The sequence below is a fragment of the Mobula birostris genome, chromosome 8, assembly GCF_030028105.1.
Source record: "Mobula birostris isolate sMobBir1 chromosome 8, sMobBir1.hap1, whole genome shotgun sequence".
NCBI classification, from domain to species: Eukaryota; Metazoa; Chordata; class Chondrichthyes; order Myliobatiformes; family Myliobatidae; genus Mobula; species Mobula birostris.
This window is the reverse complement of record NC_092377.1, coordinates 6,166,487-6,188,524: the sequence shown is the minus strand read 5'-3', so window position 1 is coordinate 6,188,524 and position 22,038 is coordinate 6,166,487. Positions and strand designations below refer to the sequence as shown.

At 42.7% G+C, this 22,038-nt stretch overlaps 1 protein-coding gene across 1 annotated transcript in view; it reads left to right on the top strand.

The window, feature by feature from the left end:
• The window catches only part of LOC140202127 (uncharacterized), a 40,915-nt gene that overhangs the window by 5,691 nt on the left and 13,186 nt on the right, over window positions 1–22,038 (top strand). Inside the window, exons 2-3 of the mRNA XM_072266987.1 lie at window positions 1,294–1,369; window positions 14,376–14,876. Of these exons, the coding sequence (XP_072123088.1) occupies window positions 14,381–14,876 (496 nt within the window). The 5' untranslated portion in view covers window positions 1,294–1,369; window positions 14,376–14,380. The remainder of the gene's footprint in view (window positions 1–1,293; window positions 1,370–14,375; window positions 14,877–22,038) is intronic.

The window sequence follows — 22,038 nt, the reverse complement described above, 5'->3', positions numbered from 1 at the left end:
GCCTGCAGAATACTCCCAATAGAGTAACTGCTCCCTTCCTGTTCCTGACTTCCACCCATATTGACTCAAAAGAGGATCCTGCTACATTACTCACCCTTTCTGTAGCTGTAATAGTATCCCTGACCAGTAATGCCACCCCTCCTCCCATTTTTCCGCCCTCTCTATCCCTTTTAAAACACTGAAAATCCACACCTCTGGAAATGAATGCCAACATTTGAAGGTAAAGGTGGAGACAGATAGGAGGGTGATAATCAGGAACATTGGCTGCCTTCATCACCACCAGCACCTACTGTAACAGCAGATAAGGTGAGGTGATACATTTTGTGTAGGAGAGGAAAGAGCATTTGTTGTTGAACTTTAAGCACATGCAGGTAGGTAAACAATCTGTGGTGAAAATCAATGAAACTGTGGAGGACATGACGTTTGACGTTTCAGGTCAAAACTCTGCATTGGGACTGAGATTGAAGAGGGGAGACAATCAGTGTAAGGAGGAGAGGGAGAGTGGTGAGACAGGGATCAGAAAGAACTGGTATTCTAAGAAGGGGTGACAGACTGACAGGCAGATTGATCCAGGTAGGGATTGGTGGAGGTGGGACACTAGCAAGTGGATGCTTGGTGCAGACAGACAGAAAACAGAGGCCGATAAAAGCTGGTGAGGGCATTCAAAGGTAAAGATGAAGACAGATAGAAGGGTGATAAACAGGAACATTGGTTGTTTGTCAGTCTTTGTTATTTACATGTTATTTATAGATCCTATTTTATTTCTTTTTCCGTAAATACCTGCAAGAAAATAAGTATCAAGGTAATTTATGGTGACATATATCCACTTTGATAATAAATTTACTTTGACCTTGACAAGTAGATAGATTGTTAAGGCCTGACCAGCTGTATTCTGGGCTGTCATTAAAGATTAGATCAGCTTCATTGTCATAAAGATTAGATCAGCTTCATTGTCACGTGTACATCAAATCATACAGTGAAATGTGTTGTTTCCATCAAATAAAGTCAGAAAGGATTGTGCTGTGCAGCACACAACATAACATAGCATGCTCACAACTCACAAGCATTAACCCATACATCGCTGGAACACGGGAGGAAACGAGAGCATCCTGAGGAAATCCTGCTGGAGAACAAACAAATTCCTAACAGACGTCGGTGGAATTGAACCCTGATCAGTAATTACTGGTACTGTAATAGGGTTATAGTAACCAATATGCTAGAATGTTGCCGGGACTCTGACAGAGATTTTTGTATCTGGAGGGTAGCTAATACTGTGGCTTTATTTCGGGGCAGCAGGGAGAAGCGGAAAACTACCAGTGGAAAAGATACTGAAGGGGATTGAGAGACAGGATTTGTCTGCATTTGGAAGGTAAGCACTCATTAGGAATAAGCAGAATGGTGATGTGACTGGGAAATCATGCTTCAGAAATCTGAGTTCTTTGAAGAGGTGACAAAGGGAATTAATGGTATCAGGTTGATAGATTCAAACACAGGTAATAAGAGCCGTCAATTTGAATTTGTTGAGGAAATGCTGAATCTGACATAATTACATTTTACAGAGGATGATAAAGCAATTGATGTAATATGCCTGGTGTTTGACAAAATCTAATAATGGCGTATTGGGGTCATTGCCTTGCTGCTGCTTGTGCGTGGGAGGGGGGAGTTGGGGGGCTTTGGGGTTCTAGTGCTTACCTGTCATTCATTCTTTGAGGCACTCCTCTGTTTTTGTGGATGATTGCAAAGAACAAAAATTTCAGGATGTATGTTGTATAGGTTTCTCTGATATTAAATGTACCTATTAAAACCTATTGATGAAGAAAGTCAACACTAGCTCAGTGGCAGGAAACCATAAGTATTGATTGATGAACTATACTGACAAGATGAGTTCCACACTGTTTTTTTCATTGAAGCAACGCATTCCGTCATAGAGACATGGAATAATACAGCCCAGAAAAAAGCCCATTTCATCCATGTTGACCAGGATGCCCATTTAAACCTGTCCCATATGTCCTCTTTTGGCCCACACCCCTAAAATTTTTTCTATCCACATACATGTCGAGTGTCTTTTAAATGTCTTACAAAACCTCCCTCAAACATTTCTTCTGGGAGCTTGTTCCACATACACACACCCTCCTTATGAAAATCATATCTCAGGTTCCTTGCAAATCGTTCCCCTCTTGTTTTTGTTTCTTTTTACCTGGGAAAAAGAGTGTGCACAATCCCCCAATCTGTGCCCCTTATGAATTGACCCTCTCCAATAATGCCACATCTCAGTGTACTCAACCTCTCCTTAGAACACAAGCCCTGAGGTCATTACAGTAGTTGCATAAATCTTCATTCCACTCTTTCCAGTTTAACAATAATCCTTTCCATAACAGGTGATCCAAAAATGTACACTATTCTCCAGATGCAGCCTCAAAAACAATGTGTACATTCAGAATCAGATTTAATATCACAGGCCTATGTCATGAAATGTGTTAACTTTACGGAATATGAAATGCATGATAACTAAATACAGAGAAAAACCTGCAATACATTAAGTGTGTGTCTGAGTCTGTGTCTGTCTGTACGTGTGTGTATGTCAGTGTGAGTGCATGTGTGTGTCTGTATCTGTGTAAATGTGTGTGTCTGTGCATGTGTGTATGTGTCTGCATGAGTGTGTGTATATATATATATGTGTGTGTGTGTGTGTATATATATATATATATATATATATGTGTGTGTGTGTGAGTGAGAGACTGTGTGTGTGTCTGTGCGTGCGTGTCTGCGTGTATATTCAAGTGAGTCGTGAGTATAAAATGAGTAGTGCAAAAGTACAAAAACAGAAATAAAAAGTAGTGAGGTCATGTTCCTCATGTAGTCCACAACCAGCTCCTTTGTTTTTGCGACATTGAGGATGACGTTATTTTCTTGACACCACTGTCAGGGTGATAACTTCTTCTCTGTAAGCCACCTCGTTATTGTTTGAGATACATTTTTTGTATTTTTCCCCCTGCATTTTAGCTTTAGATTTTAGTGGCTAGTGCCTTTCAGCCACATCTTCCCGAGTATTAAAACACCACATGTATTTCAGATACCAATTTGGTCCCTGTCTCTCCTCCCCCCGACCCTTGGTCTCACCTTTCCAGTAACAAATTTTTTTTAAATCGGAAGAGTCTCCATACTGCCAGTCTTCAGGACTCCATCCTTATAAATTGCTAGAAAAGTAATCACATGCCTGCTATCTCCAGTTTGCAACTATACCTTGTTCACTGAGGAGCCCGGAGAACATTTGGATGCAGAGTATGTGGGTGCAGTCCTTAATGAAACTTTATATCACTATTTACCAAGCAGAAAGATGTGTAGGACAGGGAGATCAGTGCCAAATGTGTTAATATGTTACGCCATTACAAAGTATAAGTGTCCTGATGGAAGGTCTTGGCCAGAAACATTGACTGTTTATTATTTTCAAGAGATGTTGCTTGGCCTGCTGAGTTCCTCCAGCACTTTGTGTGCATTGCATTGAGAGAGTGATGGGTCTTTTGTAGAGCATTAAGTCCCTGGGGCTTGATTGGATATACCTCAGGTCACTGAAAGAGGCAACAGAAGGCCTTGACCAATATCGTTGTACCCTCTCCAGCCACAGGTGTGGTCCAAGAGGACTGGCAAGTAGCTAACATTCCACTATTTAAGAAGAGAATCTGGATAATCCTGGAAACTATAGACAGGTGAATCTCATGTCAGTGCTAGGGAAATTACTGAAGAGAATTCTTCGGGATAGAATCCATGAGCATTTGGAAAACTATGGTCCAAATAGGGAGGGCCAACATGGCCTTCTGTGGGACAAGTCATATCTTGCTAACCTGACAGATTATTTTGACAAGGTGACAAGGGTGATAATGAAAGTGTGTGTGTGTGTGTGTGTTAAAATGGACTTTAGAAAGGAGCTTGGCAAAGTCTGTCCATAAGAAAAAGGAGCAGAAGTCAGCCATTTGGCCCATCGAGTCTGCTCCACCATTTTATCATGAGCTGATCCATGCTCCCATTTAGTCCCACTCCCCAGCCTTCTCACCATAACCTTTGATGCCCTGGCTACTCAGATACCTATCAATCTCTGCCTTAAATATACCCAATGACTTGGCCTCCACTGCTGCCCATGGCAACAAATTCCATAGATTCACCACCCTCTGGCTAAAAAAATTTCTTCGCATTTCTGTTCTGAATGTGCACCCTTCAATCCTTAAGTCATGCCCTCTCGTACTAGTCTCCCCTATCATGGGAAACAACTTTGCCACATCCACTCTGTCCATGCCTTTCAACATTCAAAATGTTTCTATAAGGTCTCCCCTCATTCTTCTAAACTCCACAGAATACAGTCCAAGAGCGGACAAATGTTCCTCATATGTTAACCCTCTCATTCCCGGAATCATTCTAGTAAATCTTCCCTGTACAAGACAATAAGAGGAATAGATAGAGTGAATAGCCAGCACCTCTTCCCCAGGGCACCACTGCTCAATACAAGAGGACATGGCTTTAAGGTAAGGGGTGGGAAGTTCAAGGGGGATATTAGAGGAAGGTTTTTCACTCAGAGAGTGGTTGGTGCGTGGAATGCACTGCCTGAGTCAGTGGTGGAGGCAGATACACTAGTGAAGTTTAAGAGACTACTAGACAGGTATATCGAGGAATTTAAGGTGGGGGCTTATATGGGAGGCAGGGTTTGAGGGTCAGCATGATATTGTGGGCCGAAGGGCCTGTACTGTGCTGTAATATCCTATTTTCTATGTTTGTACCCTCTCCAATGTCAGCACATCATTTCTTAAACAAGGAGACCAAAACTGTCCACAGTACTCCAGGTGAGGTCTCACCAGCGCCTTATAGAGCCTCAACATCACATCCCTGCTCCTATACTCTATTCCTCCAGAAATGAATGCCAAAATTGCATTCACCTTCTTCACCACCGACTCAAACTGGAGGTTAGCCTTAAGGGTATCCTGTACGAGGATTCCCAAGTCCCGTTGCATCTCAGAACTTTGAATTCTTTCCCCATTTAAATAATAGTCTGCCCATTTATTTCTTCTGCCAAAGTGCATAACCATATAATTTCCAATATTGTATTTAATTTGCCACTTCTTTGTCCATTCTTCCAATCTATCCAAGTCTCTCTGCAGACTCTGTTTCCTCAGCACTACCGGCCCCTCCACCTATCTTCGTATCATCAGCGAACTTAGCCACAAAGCCATCTATTCCATAATCTAAATCGTTGATGTACAATGTAAAAAGAAGCGGCCCCAACACTGATCCCTGCGGAAAACCACTGGTAACCGGCAGCCAACCAGAATAGGATCCCTTTATTTCCACTCTCTGTTTCCTGCCAATCAGCCAACACTCTATCCACGTATGTAACTTTCCTGTAATTCCATGGACTCTTATCTTGTTAAGTAGCCTCATGTGTGGCACCTTGTCAAAGGCCTTCTGAAAATCCAAATATACAACATCCACTGCATCTCCCTTGTCTAGCCTACTGATAATTTCCTCAAAAAATTGTAATAGGTTTGTCAGGCAGGATTTTCGTTTAAGGAATCCATGCTGAGTTCTTCCTATCTTGTCATATGCCTCCAGGTACTCTGTAACCTCATCCTTGACAATCGACTCCAACAACTTCCCAACCACGGATGTTAAGCTAACAGGTCTATAATTTCCTTTTTGCTTCCTTGCCCCCTTATTAAATAGCGGAGTGACATTTGAAATCTTCCAGTCCTCTGGAACCATGCCAGAATCTATCGACTTTTGAAAGATCATCGCTAATGCCTCCGCAATCTCCACAGCTATTTCCTTCAGAACATGCGGGTGCATTTCATCTGGTCCAGGAGATTTATCTACCTTTAGACTATTCAGCTTCCTGAGTACTTTCTCTGTCGTAATTGTGACTGCGCACACATCTCTTCCCTGCCACCCTTGAGTGTTCGGTATACTGCTGATAGCTACCTCAGTGAAGACTGATGCAAAGTACTCGTTCAGTTCCTCTGCCATCTCATTATCTCCCACTACTATTTCTCCAGCATCATTTTCTATTGGTCCTATATCTACTCTCACCTGTCTTTTACTCTTTATATACTTGAAAAAGCTTTTAGTATCCTCTTTGATATTATTTGTTAGCTTCCTTTCATAGTTAATCCTTTCCCTCTTAATGACCTTCTTAATTTCATTTTGTAAGGTTTTAAAAACTTCCCAATCCTATCTTCCCACTAATTTTTGCTTCCTTGTAAGCCCTATCCTTTGCTTTAACTTTGGCTTTGACTTCTCTTGTTAACCACGGTTACATCCTTTTTCCATTCGAAAATTTCTTCTTTTTTGGAATATACCTGTCTTGCACCTTCCTCACTTCTCGCATAAACTCCAGCCACTGCTGCTCTGCCGTCCTTCCCGCCAGTGTCCCTTTCCAGTCAACTTTGGCCAGTTCCTCTCTCATGTCACTGTACTTTCCTTTACTCCACTGAAATACCGACACATCAGATTTTGACTTCTCTTTCAAATTTCACAGTGAACTCAATCATGTTATGATCACTGCCTCCTAAGGGTTCCTTCACCTCAATCTCTCTAATCACCTCTGGTTCATTAGACAATATCCAATCCAGTACAGCCGATCCCCTAGTGGGCTCAACATGTTCTAAAAAGCCATCTCGCAGACATTCTACAAATTCTCTCTCTTGAGATCCAGCGCCGACCTGATTTTCCCAATCCACTTGCCTGTTAAAATCCCACACAATTATCATAACACTGCCCTTGTGACAAGCCTTTTCTATTTCCTGTGTTAATTTGAAGTCCACAACACTGCAGCTGTTTGAAGGCCTATAAATAACTGCCATCAGGGTCCTTTTACCCCTGCGATTCTTAGCTCAACCCATAAAGATTCTGCACCTTCCAATCCTATATCATCTCTTTCTAATGATTTAATATCATTTCTTACCAATAATGCCACGCCTCCCCCACTGCCTACCTTCCTATCCTTCGGATACACCGTGTATCCTTGGACATTCAGCTCCCAGAAACATGCATCCTTTAGCCAGGTCTCAGTGATGGCCACAATATCATACCTGCCAATCTGTAGCTGTACGACAAGATCATCCAACTTATTCCTTATGCTGTGTGCATTTAAGTATAACACCTTAAGACCAGTATTTGATACTTTTTGCTTTGATTTCACTGCAACTTTATTGCACTGCAACTCATCCCAATGGCTACGAATTTGCCCCATCACCTGTCTGTCTTTCCTGAAATCTTTACTGCTCACTATCTTAGATTTATTTCTGTTTTCCCCTTCCTCCGCTCTATCATTCCAGTTCCCATCCCCCTGCCAAATTAGTTTAAACCCTCCCTAACAGCTCTATTAAACTTTCCTGCTAGGATATTGGTCCCCTTTGGGTTCAGGTGTAACCTGTCCTTTTTGAACAGGTCATACTTGCCCCAGAAGAGATCCCAATTATCCAAGAATCTGAAGCCCTGCCCCCTGCACCAGTCTCTCAGCCATGCATTCATCTGCCTGATCCTACTATTCTCGGCCTCGCTGGCACGTGGCACAGGTAGCCATCCCAAGATTATTACCCTAGAGGTCCTGCTTCTCAGCTTCCTTCCTAAATCCTGGAAATCTCTCTACAGGTCCTCCTCCCTTGTCCTATCTTTGTCATTGGTACCAACATGTACCAAGACAACTGGCTGCTCACCCTCCCCTTTCAGAATATTCAGGACCCAATCCGAGACATCCCGTACCCTGGCACCTGGGAGGCAACACACCATGCGGGTATCTCTACCAGGCTCACAGAATCTCCTGTCCATTCCCCTGACTATGGAATCCCCTATGACTACCGCATTCCTCTTCTCCCTCCTTCCCTCCTGCACAACAGCGCCAGGCTCAGTGCCAGAGACCCGGTCACCGTGGGCGTCCCCTGTCAGGTCATCCCACTTAACAGCATCCAGAACAAGATATTTGTTGCTGAGGGGGACAGCCACAGGTGTACTCTCCACTCTCCGGGCATTTCCCTTCCCTCTATTGACAGTGACCCAGTTTTCTGACCCCTGTAGCCTAGGGATGACTACCTCCCTGTAGCTCCTGTCTATCACCTCTTCACTTTCCCTGATAAGCAGTAGGTCATCACGCTGCAGCTCCAGATCCCTAACACGGTCTCTGAGGAGCTGCAACTCGGTGCGCCTGGCGCAGATGTGGCCATCCTGGAGGCTGGAGGTCTCCCAGGATTCCCACATCTGACACCCTGAACAAAGCACTAACCCTGCAGGCATGCTATCTAATTCTACAGGAATGAAACAGGAAAAGTAAGTCTACTCACACACTTACCTCGCCAAACAGATGAACTTTTTAAACCGTTAGCTCATACCGTTAGCTGTGACAGCCCTGCTGTTCCTGTCTGTCCAGGCCGATTTGCGAATGGGGGGAGGCAGTGAAGGAAAAAAAGAGTTGGTGCTTCGCTCTTGCGTCTTCCCGTTTACTGCCGAAGCCCGTTGAAGCCAAAGCCCTACACTCTGCTCCCACTCACTCCGCTGCCCGCTCCGACAGCTGCCCACTGTACAGGGTGGTCTTCTTTTTAAACTCTGCATGCTGTCCTGTTGATTTCACGTGCCTGCGCAGTCTCGCCCTTCTTGTACTCGAAGTTTTTTTAAAAAACTGCCTTCCTTCAGAATTCAGCTCCCACGACGCTCTGTAGTCCCGATCCAAAAGACAGACGTTGGTAGCAATCTTCCTTTTTAAACTCTCCGCGCTGTCCTGTTGACGTCACGCGCCTGCGCAGTCTCGTCCTCCTTGCACTCGAAGAAGTTTTTAAAAAAAAAAAAACTGCATTCCTTCAGAATTCAGCTCCCACGACGCTCTGTAGTCCCGATCTGTCATGGGAGGCTCATCCAGACGATTAAGATGCATGCGATCAATGGTGAATTGACCGTTTGGATTCATAATTGGCTTGCCGACAGAAGATATACGGTAGTGGTTGAATTTTAGCTGGAGGTCTGTGATCATTGGGGTTCCACAGGGATCTGTACTGAGACCTCTGCTATTTGTGATGTCTATGTGAATTACCTGAATGAAAATGTAGATAGGTGTGTTACTAAGTTTGCAGATTATATGAAATTTGATCATGTTGTGTATAGTTTAGGAGACTGGCAAAGAATACACGGGATATAAATCAGTTGCAGGTATGGGCAAAAAATGCCAGAGGGGATTAACCTGGGCAAATGTGAAATGTTGCACTTTGGTAAGTCAAATGTAAAGAAACAGAACATTGTTAATGGCAAGACCTTTAAGACCTTTAACACCTTTAATGAGCTGAGAGATCTTGAAGTCTAAATTCATAGGAAGTTGATCAGGTAGTTAAGAAGACTTGCCTTTATTAGTTGAGGCATTGATTTAAAAAGTCAGCGAATTTTCTTGCAGCTTTTAAAACTCTAGATGTAGTTAGGCCACATCTGGAATATTGCATACAGTTCTGGTTGTCCCATTATAGGAAAGATGTCAAGGAGTTGAAGAGGGTTCAGAACAGATTTAGAGCACAAGAACATAAAATCAGGAGAGGTAGGAGAAGAATTAACATATTCTGCACATATGGTGAAATATATGTACTTTGATAATAAGTTTACTTTGAACTTTGAGTCTGCTCCGCCATTTTATCATGGTTCATCCATTATCCCTTTCAACCTCATTCTCGGCCTTCTTCCCATAACCTTTTACATCCTGACTAATCAGGAACCTATCAACCTCTGCCTTAAATGCACTCAATAACATAGCCTCCAAGCTGCCTGTGGCAATGAATTCCACAGATTCACCACCTTCTGGCAAAAGAAATTTCTCGACATCTCTGTTATAAAAAGACATCCCTCTGGTCCTAGATTCCCCCACAATAGGAAACATCCTCTCCGTGTCCACTCTCTCTAGGCCTTTCAACATTCAACAGGTCTAAATGAGATCCTCCTCATTTTTCTGAATTCCTGCAAGTAAAGCCCTGCAACAATTAATGTTCAACATATGATAAATCTTTAATTCCCAGAACCACTCCTCTGAACCTGGTTCAATGTCATAAGAACACAAGAAGAACATAAGAAATAGGATCAGGAGTAGGCCGTCCGGCCCATCGAGCCTGCTGCGCCACTCAATAAGATCATGGCTAATCTGACCGTGGACTCATCTCCATCTACCTGCCTTTTCCCCATAACCCTTAATTCCTCTACTATGCAAAAATCTATCCAAGCTTGTCTTAAATATTTACTCAGCACATCATTTCTCAGATGGGGGCCCTAAACTACTCTCAATACTCCAAGTGAAGCCTCACCTGTGCCTTAAAAGGTCTCAATAAAACATCATTGCTTTTATAGTATATTCATCTTGAATTGAATGCAAACAATATATTTGCCTTCGTCAGTACCCACTCAACCTGCAAGTTAAACTTTAGAGGATCTTGTACGAAGACTCCCAAGTCCCTTTCCACCTTGGATTATTGAATTGTTTGCCCATTTGGAAAATAGCTACACTTTTATTCTCTCTATCAAAGTGCTTGACTAAACGCTTCCTGACACTGTATCCTATCTGCCACACCTTTGCCCATTCTCCTTGTTTAAGTCCTTCTGCAGCCGCCCTTTTTTACTTAACACAACCTGCCCTTCCACCTACCATCACATCGTCTGCAGACTGACCACAAACCATCAATTCCATCATCCAAGTATTGCTATATGATCTAAAAAGAAGCAGTGCCAACACCAACCCCTGCAGAACACCACTAATCACTGGCAGCCAATCAGAAAAGGCCCCCTTTATTACCATTCTTTACCTCCTACCTATCAACCAATGCTCTATCCATGCTAGTATCTTTCTTGTAATTCTATGGGTTCTTATCCAGCTAAGCAGCCTTGCGTTTGGCACCTTGTCAAGTACCTTCTGAAATTTCAAGTTCACAACATCCAGTAATTCCGGTTGTCTATATTGCTTGTTATTTTCTCAAGGAATTCCAACAGATTTGTCAGACAAGACTTTCCCTCGAGGAACCCGTTGTGACTTTGGCCTATTTTATCATGTACATCCAAACACCCAAGCTCCAACCACATCCTTACCAATCGACTCCAACATCTTCTCAACCCCCAAAGTCAAGCTAACTGACCTATAATTTCCTTTATTCTGCCTCCCTCCCTTGATGAGTGGAGTGACATTTACAGTTTTTCATTCCTCTGGAACCAAACCAGAATCTATTGAGTTTTGGAAGATCTTTATTAATGCCTCCACAATCTCTTCAGCTACTACTTTCAGAAACCTAGGGAGTAGTCCATCTGGTCCAGGTGACATATCTACATTCAAACTTTTCAGTTTTCATAAGACTATAAGATATAGTAGCAGAATTAGTTAATTTTGCCATTCGAATCTGCTCAATCATTTCATCATGGCTGATCCAATTTTCCTCTCAGCCCTAATCTCTTGCCTTCCCCTCATATCCCTTCATGCCCTGATCAATAATCTATCAACCCCTGCCTTAAATATACATAATGACATGGCCCCTACATGACCCCTCTATTCTGAGGCTGTGTCCTTTTGTCTTCAAATCTGCCACCATAGGAAACACCCTCTCCACATCCACACTGTCAAGTATTTTCACCATTCTTCTGAATACTAATGAATATAGGCCCAGAGGCATCAAACACACTTCGTATGACAAGCTATTCAAAGTGGAACCATTTTTGTGAACCTCCTTTGAAACCTCTCCAGTTTAAGCAAATGCTTTCGAAGATAAGGAAGAGAGGGGGCCCAAAGCCACTCACAGTACTCCAAGTGAGGACTCACCAATGTTTTATAAAGTCTCAACATTGCATCCTTGTTTTCATATTCTAGTCCTCTTGAAATGAATGCTAACATTACATTTGTCTTCCCAAGCACAGACTCAATCTAAAAATTCACCTTTAGGGAATCCTGCACATGCTCTCCAAATCTTTTTGCACCTCAGTTTTTTTTTTGTATTTTCTCTCCATTTAGAAAATAGTCAACCCTTTCTTTTCTTCTACTAAAGTGCTTGACCATACATTTTCCAACACTATTCCATCTGTCATTTCTTTGCCCATTCTTCTAATCTGTCTAAGTCCTTCTGTAGCTTCTCTACTTCTCAAAGCTACCTGCCCCTGCATCCATCTTCACATTGTCTACAAAATTTTCAACAAAGCCAACAATTTCATCATCCACATCATTGACATATGACCCAACAGACCTCTGTGGGACAGCACTAGTCACCAGACGCCAACAAGAAGAGGCTCCCTTTATTCCCACTATTTGCCTCCTGCCAATCAACCACAACTTTATCCATGTTAGAATCTTTACTATAATACCATGGGCTTGTAGCTTGTTAAACAGCCTCATGTGTGGCACCTTGTCAAAGGCCTCTTGAAAACTCAAGTACACAACATCTACTGATTCTCCACTGTCTATCCTGCTTATTTCTTCAAAGAATTCCAACAGAGTTGTCAGGCAAGATGTTCTCTTCAGGAAACCATGCTGACGACAGCCTATTTTATCATGTGCCTCCAAGTATCCCAAAACCACATCCTTAACAATCGACTCCAATATCTTCCCAACCACTGAGGTCAGACTAACTGGCCTATAGTTTCTTTCCTTCTGCCCCTTTCATACCTTGAAGAGTGGAGTGACATTCGCAATTTTCCGATCTTCTGGAACCATTTCAGAATCTCGTGCTTCATGAAAGATCATTACTAATGTCTCCATGATCTCTTCAGCCAGCTCTTTCAGAACTCTGGGTTTCCCGCCATCCGGTCCAGATGACTCATCAACTTTCAGACCTTTCCGTTTCCAAAGAGCGTTCTGTCTAGTCATGTTAATTTCACACACTTCATGACCCTGACTCTTGGAAATTCCACCATACTGCTAGTGACTTCCACAGGGAAGACTGATAGAAAATACCTATTCAATTCATCTGCTATTTTTTTGTTCCCCATTACTACCTCTCCAGCATTATTTTCCAGCCATGCAATTTCCACTCTCACCTCTCTTTTACACTTTATGTATCTAAAGAAACGTTTGGTATCCTCCTTAATATTATTGGCTAGCTTACTTTCGTAGTCTACCTTTACCACCTTAAAGATGTTTTTAGTTGCCTTCTGTTGGTTTTAAAAGCTTCCTAATCCTCTAACATCCTTCTAATATTTGCTCTATTATATGCTGTCTCTGTGGCTTTTACTTCTCTTGTTAGCAACAGTTGTGTCATCTTTCCTTTAGAATACCTCTTCCTCTTTGGGATGTATGTAGCCTGTGCCTTCCAAATTGCTTTCAGAAGTTCCAGCATTGCTGCTCTGCTGGCATCCCTGCCAATATTCTTTTCCAATCAATTTACCCAACTCCTCTCCCATGCTTCTGTAATTCATTTTACTCCACAGTCATACTGATACATCGGACTTTAGGTTGTCCTTCTCAAATTTCAGGGTGCATTTGATCATATTATGATCACTTGCCCATAAGGATTCTTTTATCTTAAGCTCTCTAATCAATTTTTGGTTCATTAGAAATCTCACAATCCAGATTAGCTGATGCTATAGTGGGCTCAACCACCAGTTGGTCTAAAAAGTCATCTCATAGGCAGTCTAGAAATTTCCCCTCCTGGAATCCAGCAACAGCCTGTCTTTCCCAATCAACCTACATATTGAAGTCCCCCATGACTATTATTACATTGCCCTTTGGGAATACATTTTCCATCAACTGTTGTATTTTGTAGACCACATCATTACCTCTGTGTGGTGGTCTGTATACAACTCTCTTCAGGGTCTTTTTACCCTTGCAGTTCCTATTCACAATGACTCAACACATTCTGACCCTATGTCACCTCTTTCTAATGATTGGATTTCAATTTTTCCCAACAGAGCAATGCTGCCTCCTCTGCCTTCCTGCCTGTCCTTCTGAGACAATGTGTATCCTTGGGCACTGAGCTCCCAGCTATAATCTTCTTTCAGCCATGTTTCAGTGATGCCTAGAACATCCTATTTGCCAATCTGTAACTGCACTGCGTTCATCTACTTTATTCTGTATACTGTGCGCATTCAAATACAACACCTTCAGTCCTGTATTCACTCTTTTTGATTTTGTGCACCTTTTAAATTGTAATTCGTCATATTTACTGGAAGTTTACCCTATCAACAGCCTCTCCTCACAACAAATTGCCTCTGTTTGTAAACCAGCTACTCCTTCAGCACTGTCATCTGCCTTTCCCACAATATTTCTTGCACTGAAATATATGAAGCTCAGGAAACTAGTTGCACCATGTTTAACCTTTTGATCCTGACAGGGGAGGGAGTGTGACCCATGGAAACCCAACACTGTCACTCAATAATATCAGATCTCTGTATTTCTAAAGGGACCATGGCAGTTGCCAACCTTTCTGTGAATGAAGAAGTTCTTAGCAAGATCGGAGAGTGTCTTTTGCAAGAGATCGAAGCTGTGAAGTCACTGGCCAACAAAATGATCAACATTGGGAACGGAGACTTGAGTGAGATGGATATTTGTGTGATTCAGACCCTCGTTCAGAAAGCACATCAAGGAGCACAGGGAGCTTATGATGCAGCTTCTGCCTGCTTGAGAGAGGTTCAGTCATTTCATGCGAAGTCCGTCAAAAAGAAAGGAAGACTGCAAGCAGAGGTGAAAGTGAAGAAACAGCAACTGAGCAACTTACGAGATTGGTTACAGGTCATTAAAAGTGAGAAGGAAGAGTATGAAAAAAACCTACGTTATGCAGAAGAGTCTCTGAGAGATGCAGAGCAAGCATTGGAGAGACAAAGGGAAGAGGAGAGGTCGATGGCAGTGGGACGTGATGTTGGCATCGGCCTTTTATTTCTGCCTATTATCGGCACAATCGCAGGTGAGTCACTGCGAACTGCTGCTGCAGATGTAGATAGAAAACGGTACTTCAACCAGGTGAGACAGTCTAGCCATGAATTACAAGAACACTGAGTGATCAGAAAACTCTCTGGAAGGTCAGTTGTAAAGAGAAACTGAAGCCAGATCTGTCAGTATTAGACTGGAATAAAGGGGATTAGAGCTTGAGAAGGAGACTGGCCAAAGTTGATTGGAAGGGGACATTAGCAGGGATAACATCAGAAAGCAGTGGGTGGGGATTCTGGGAGCAATTCAGAAGGTGCAGAAGAGACAGATTTCAAAGAAGAAGTATTCTAAAGGAAGGATGAGGAAATTATGTCTGACAATGGAATTCAAGAACAGCACCAAAGCAAAACAGAGGACGTATGATATAACAAAAACTAGTGGGAAGCTGGAGGATTGGGAAGCTTTTGAAAACCCATAGAAAGCACCTAAAAGAACCACAAGTAGAGGAAAGATGAACTATGAGGGGAACTTAGTCAATAATATAAAAGAGGATACACAAAGTGTTCTCAGATATATAAATATTGAATTGTAACCCCATTTAGAAAAGTCTACATTTTTATTCTTCCACCAAAGTGCATGACCAAAGACATCCCTACACTACATTCCACCTCAGACAAGAGAAAATCTACAGACGCTGGAAATCCAAGCAACACAAAATGCTGGAGGAACTCAGCAGGTCAGCATCATCAATAGAAAAGAGTACAGTTAACATTTCAAGCCAAAACCTTCAGCAGGGCTGGAGGAAAAAAAAAGATGAAGAGTAGATTTAAAAGGTGGGTGGAAGGGAGGAAGAAACAAAAGGTGATGGGTGAAATTGGGGGGGAGGGGTGAAGTAACGAGCTGGGAAGTTGATTGGTGAAAGAGATAGAGGGTTAGAGAAGGCGGAATCTAATAGAAGAGGACAGAAGGCTATGGAAGAAAGGAGGAGGAGGAGCACCAGAGGGAGGTGATGGACTGGCAAACAGGTAAGGTGAGAGAGGGAAAACGGGATGGGGAATGGAGAAAGAAGTGGGAGACATTACCGGAAGTTCGAGATATTGATGTTCACACCATCAGTTTGGAGACTACTGAGGCAGATTACAAGGTGTGGTTCCTCCAACCTGAGTGTGGCTTCATTGTGACAGCAGAGGAGGCCATGCATAGATATATCAGAATGGGAATGGGAACTGGAATTAAAATAGTTGGCCTCTGGGAGATCCCACTTCTTCTGCTCCTCCACTCTGAGTGTGGTCTCTTCTTGACACAAGAGGAGGCCATGGACCAAGATGTCAGAACAGGAATGGGAAGCAGGATTAAAATGTTTGACCACTGCGATGTTCCGCTTTTGCAGATCGTCAGAAGAAGTGAGATCTCCCAGTGGCCACTCATTTTATTTCCACTTCCTATTCCTGTTCTGACATCTTGGAGTGGAGTGACATTTGCAATTTTTGAGTCCTCTGGAACCATTAGAGAATCTAGTGATTCTTGGAAGATCATTACTGTTGCTTCCAGAATCTCTTCAGCCACCTCTTTCAGAAACCCAGGGAGTAATCTATCTTGTCTGGGTGACTAATCTAGATTCAGATCTTTCATGTCCCAAGACTCTTCTCCTTAGTAATTGCAACAACACTCACTTCTGTCCCCTGACACCATTGAACGTCAGGCATACTGCCAGCGTCTTTCACAGTGCAGACTGATGCTAAATACTTACCAGGTTTGTCCACTATTCCACTGTTTCCTATACTACCTGTCCAGTATCATTTTACAGTGGTCTGATATCTACTCTTGCTTCTCTTGTCCTCTTCAAAGAGACGACTCAATTTTTGAGTTGGAGGTACGGTAGGCAAATGCAATTTTTGCATTTGTTTCAAGAGGACTAGAATATAAGAGCAAGGATGTAATTTTGAGGCATTATAAGGCTTTGGACAGACTGCATTTGGAATATCGTAATCAGTTTTGGGTGACTTTCTAAGTAAAGTTCTGCTGCATTTGATGAGGTCCAGGGGAGATGCATGTGAATAGTTCTAGGATTGAAAGAGTTAACATATAAGAAGCATTTGATAACTCTGATCCTGTACTTAGTGATGTTTAGAAGAATGCCGCGGGCTTCCATTGAAACATATCAAGTATTGAAAGGCCTAGATAGAGTGGATGTGGAGAGCAAGTTTCGGATAGATGGGGAGTTTACGACCAGAAGGCTAGCCTGAGGGACATCCACTTGAAACAGATGAGGAAGAATCTGTGGCTACAGATGGCAGTAGAGGCAAGTTACTGGATACATTTAAAGAGGAGGTTGGTAGATTCCGGATGAGTCAGAGCATCAAAGGTTACAGGAGGAATGCGGTTGAGAGAGATTATAGATCAGTTAAGATGGAATTGCGGAGCAGACTTGATGGACTGAAAGATTATAACTGGGAGCTTAACATCCAAAGATACACATTGTATCGAAAGAATAGGCAGTAAGCCACGTGGTGGCATTGCTCTGTTGGTAAAAAATGAAATTAAATTATTAGAAAGAGGTGACATAAGGTCATTGTAAATAGAGCTAAGGAACTGCAAGGGTGAAAAGACCCTGATGGGAATTGTATACAGACCCCCAAACAGTAGTAAGAATGTGGTCTACAAATTTCAATGGAAGAAAGAAAATTCATGCTAAAAGGACAATGTAACAATAGTCATGGTGTATTTCAATAGGCAGGTAGTTTGGGAAATCGAGTTGGTGCTCGATCCAGGAGGGAGAATTTCTAGAGTGCTTGTGAGAAGGGTTTTTAAGAACAGCTTGTGATTGAGCCCACCAGAAGATCAGCTATTCCGGATTGTGTGTTGTGCAATGAACCAGAACTGACGAGAAGGTTTGAAGTAAAAGAACCATGAGGGAAACTGATCATTATGTGATCGAATTCAGCCAGAAATTTAAAAAGGAAAAGCTAAAGTCAGATGTATCAGTATTACAGTGGAGTAATATGAATTACAGAAGCATGAGAGAGTAGTTGGCCAGAATTGATTGGAAAAGAACACTGGCAAGGATGATGGCAGAGAAGCAATAGGACAATAGACAATAGGTGCAGGAGTAGGCTATTCAGCCCTTCGAGCCAGCACCACCATTCACTGTGATCATGGCTGATCATCCACAAACAGTACCCCGTTCCTGCCTTCTCCCCATATCCCTTGGCTCCGCTATCGTTAAGAGCTCTATCTAACTCTTTCTTGAAAGCATCCAGAGAATTGGCCTCCACTGCCTTCTGAGGCAGAGCATTCCACAGATCCACAACTCTCTGGGTGAAAAAGTTCTTCCTCAACTCTATTCTAAATGTCCTAGGCCTTATTCTCAAACTGTGGCCTCTGGTTCTGGACTCCCCCAACATCAGGAACATGCTTCCTGCCTCTAGCATGTCCAATCCCTTAATAATCTTATGTTTCAATCAGATCCCCTCTCATCCCTCGAAATTGCAGTGTATTCAAACCCAGTTGCTCCAACCTTTCAACATATGACATGCCCGCAAGAGAGCCATTTTGCTGAAGTGGAAGGGTACATTAGCTCCCACTTTGTCACAATGGTTCTCTCAAATGATGCTATGTCTTAGTTTGGAAAAAATTAGAAGTCGAACTGTTGAACCTATGTTTGATTTTGAGAAAAGATGGGGTTCATTTCCTCGTTATTATCATTTGAGTTAATTGATAGATTTCCTCCAAGATCCATTGTAAATTTATGGTACTTTTTTTTTGCTGGCAGTTTGATGTTTATCTTTAGAAGCTTTTTGTATGACATATGGCTCTGGGGTTAAACACCTAATGGGGTTTTTTTGCCACTTTTTCTTGCTTAGTAGGGGTTTTTTTAATCATCAAAATTTTTTCAATCTTTAAAATAGTTTTTTTTTCTTGAGACATTGTAAGTGTTGCTTAATTCGATGTACTCGTGTTAATTTTGGATAATAATAATAAAAAGATTTGAAAAGAAAGACAGACAGTCCCGCCATACTGGGAATTAACCTTGTGAACCTACGCTGCACTCCCTCAATAGCAAGAATGTCCTTCCTCAAATTTGGAAACCAAAACTGTACACAGTACTCCAGGTGTGGTCTCACCAGGGCCCTGTACAACTGCAAAAGGACCTCTTTGCTGCTATACTCAACTCCCCTTGTTATGAAGGCCAACATGCTACTAGCTTTCTTCACTGCCTGCTTTACCTGCATGCTTGCTTTCAGTGACTGATGAACAAGGACACCTAGATTTCATTGTACTTTCCCTTTGCCTAACTTGACACCATTGAATCTGCCTTCCTGTTTTTGTCACCAAAGTGGATAACCTCACAATTATCCACGTTAACCTGCATCTGCCATGCATTTGCCCACTCACCCAGCCTGTCCAAGTCATCCTACGTTCTCAGAACAGCCTCCTCACATTTCACACTGCCACCCAGCTTTGTGACATCTGAAAATTTGCTGATGTTGCTTTTAATTCTTTATCTAAATCATTAATGTATATTGTAAATAGCTGCGGTCCCAGCACCGAGCCTTGCGGTACCCCACTAGTCACTGCCTACCATTCTGAAAGGGACCTATTAATCTTTACTCTTTGTTTCCTGTCTGCCAACCAATTTTCTATCCATGTTAGTACTCTACCTGCAATACCAGTGCTCTAAATTTGCCCACTAATCTCCTATGTGGGACCTTGTCAAAGGCCTTCTGAAAGTTCATGTACACTACACCCACTGGCTCTCCCTTGTCCATTTTCATAGTTACATCCTCAAAAAATTCCAGAAGATTAGTCAAGCATGACTTCCCCTTCATAAATCCATGCTGACTCGGACCGATCCTGTTATATCCAAATGTGTCGCTATTTCATTCTTCATAATTGACTCCAGCATCTTCCCCACCACTGATGTCAGGCTAACTAGTCTATAATTCCCTGTTTTTTCTCTCTCTCTCTCTCCTTTCTTAAAAAGTGGGATAACATTAGCTACCCTCCAGTCCTCAGGAACTGATCCTGGATCTGTAGAACATTGGAAAATGATTACCAATACATCCACGATTTGTAGAGCCACCTCCTTAAGTACCCTGGAATGCAGACCATGAGGCCCTGGGGATTTATCAGCTTTCAGTCCCATCAGTCTATCCAACACTATTTTCTGCCTAATATGAATCTCCTTCAGTTCCTCTGTTACCCTCGGTCCGCCGGCCACTATTACATCTGGGAGATTATTTGTGTCTTCCCTAGTGAAGACAGATCCAAAGTACCTGTTCAACTCGTCTGCCATTTCCTTGTTCCCCATAATAAATTCACCCACTTCTTCAAGGGCCCAATTTTGGTCTTAACTAATTTTTTCCTCTTCACATACCTAAAGAAGCTTTTACTATTCTCCTTTATATTCTCGGCTACTTTACCTTCATATCTCATCTTTTCTCACTGTATTGCCTTTTTAAGTATCTTCTGTTGGTCTTTAAAAGTTTCCCAATCCTCTGGCTTCCCACTCATCTTTGCTATGTTATACTTCCTCTCCTTTATTTTTATACTGTCCTTGACTTCCCTTGTCAGCCACGGTTGCCCCTTACTCCCCTTAGAATCGTTCTTACTCTTTGGAATGAACTGATCCTGCACATTCTGTAATATTCCCAGAAATACCTGCCAGAAATTCTCAGAAATGGCTGGAATTTCTGGAAGCAATTCAGAAGGTACAGGGTATATGCATCCCAAAGAGGAAGAAGTATTCTCAAGGAAAGATGAAACAAGCATGGCTAACAAGAGAAGCCAAAACCTACATAAAAGCAAAAGAACATAGAACATAGAACAGTACAGCATAGTACAGGCCCTTTGGCCCACAGTGTTGTGCCGACCTTCAAACCCTGCCTCCCATAAAACCCCCCACCTTAAATTCCTCCATATACCTGTCTAGTAGTCTCTTAAACTTCACTAGTGTATCTGCCTCCACCACTGACTCGGGTAGTGCATTCCACACACCAACCACTGAGTAAAAAACCTTCCTCTAATGTCCCCCTTGAAATTCCCACCCCTTACCTTAACGCCATGTCCTCTTGTATTGAGCAGTGGTGCCCTGGGGAAGAGGCGCTGGCTATCCACTCTGTCTATTCCTCGAAAAAATCTTGTACACCTCTATCATGTCTCCTCTCATCCTCCTCCTCTCTAAAGAGTAAAGCTCTAGCTCCCTTAATCTCTGATCATAATGCATACACTCTAAACCAGGTAGCATCCTGGCAAGTCTCCTCTGTACCCTTTCCAATGCTTCCACATCCTTCCTATAGTGAGGTGACCAGAACTGGACACAGTACTCCGAGTGTGGCCTAACCAGAGTTTTATAGAGCTGCATCATTGCATCGCGACTCTTAAACTCTATCCCTCAACTTATGAAAGCTAACACCCCAAAAGCTTTCTTAACTACCCTATCCACCTGTGAGGCAACTTGCAGGGATCTGTGGACATATACCCCCAGATCCCTCTGCTCCTCCACACTACCAAGTATCCTGCCATTTACTTTGTACTCTGCCTTGGAGTTTGTCCTTCCAAAGTGTACCACCTCACACTTCTCCGGGTTGAACTCCATCTGCCACTTCTCAGCCCACTTCTGCATCCTATTAATGTCTCTCTGCAATCTGTGACAATCCCCTACACTACCTACAACATCACCAACCTTTGTGTAGTCAGCAAACTTGCCAACTCACCCTTCTACCCCAACATCAAGGTCGTTAATAAAAATCACAAAAAGTAGAGGTCCCAGAACCGATCCTTGTGGGACACCACTAGTCACAACCCTCCAATCTGAATGTACTCCCTCCACCACCACCCTCTGCCTTCTGCAGGCAAGCCAATTCTGAATCCACCTGGCCAAACTTCCCTGGATCCCATGCCTTCTGACTTTTTGAATTAGCCTACCGTGTGGAACCTTGTCAAATGCCTTACTAAAATCCATACAGATCACATCCACTGCACTACCCTCATCTATATGCCCGGTCACCTCCTCAAAGAACTCTATCAGGCTTGTTAGACACGATCTGCCCTTCACAAAGCCATGCTGACTGTCCCTGATCAGACCATGATTCTCTAAATGCCTAGAGATCCAATCCCTAAGAATCTTTTCCAACAGCTTTCCCACCACAGACGTAAGGCTCACTGGTCTATAATTACCCAGACTATCCCTACTACCT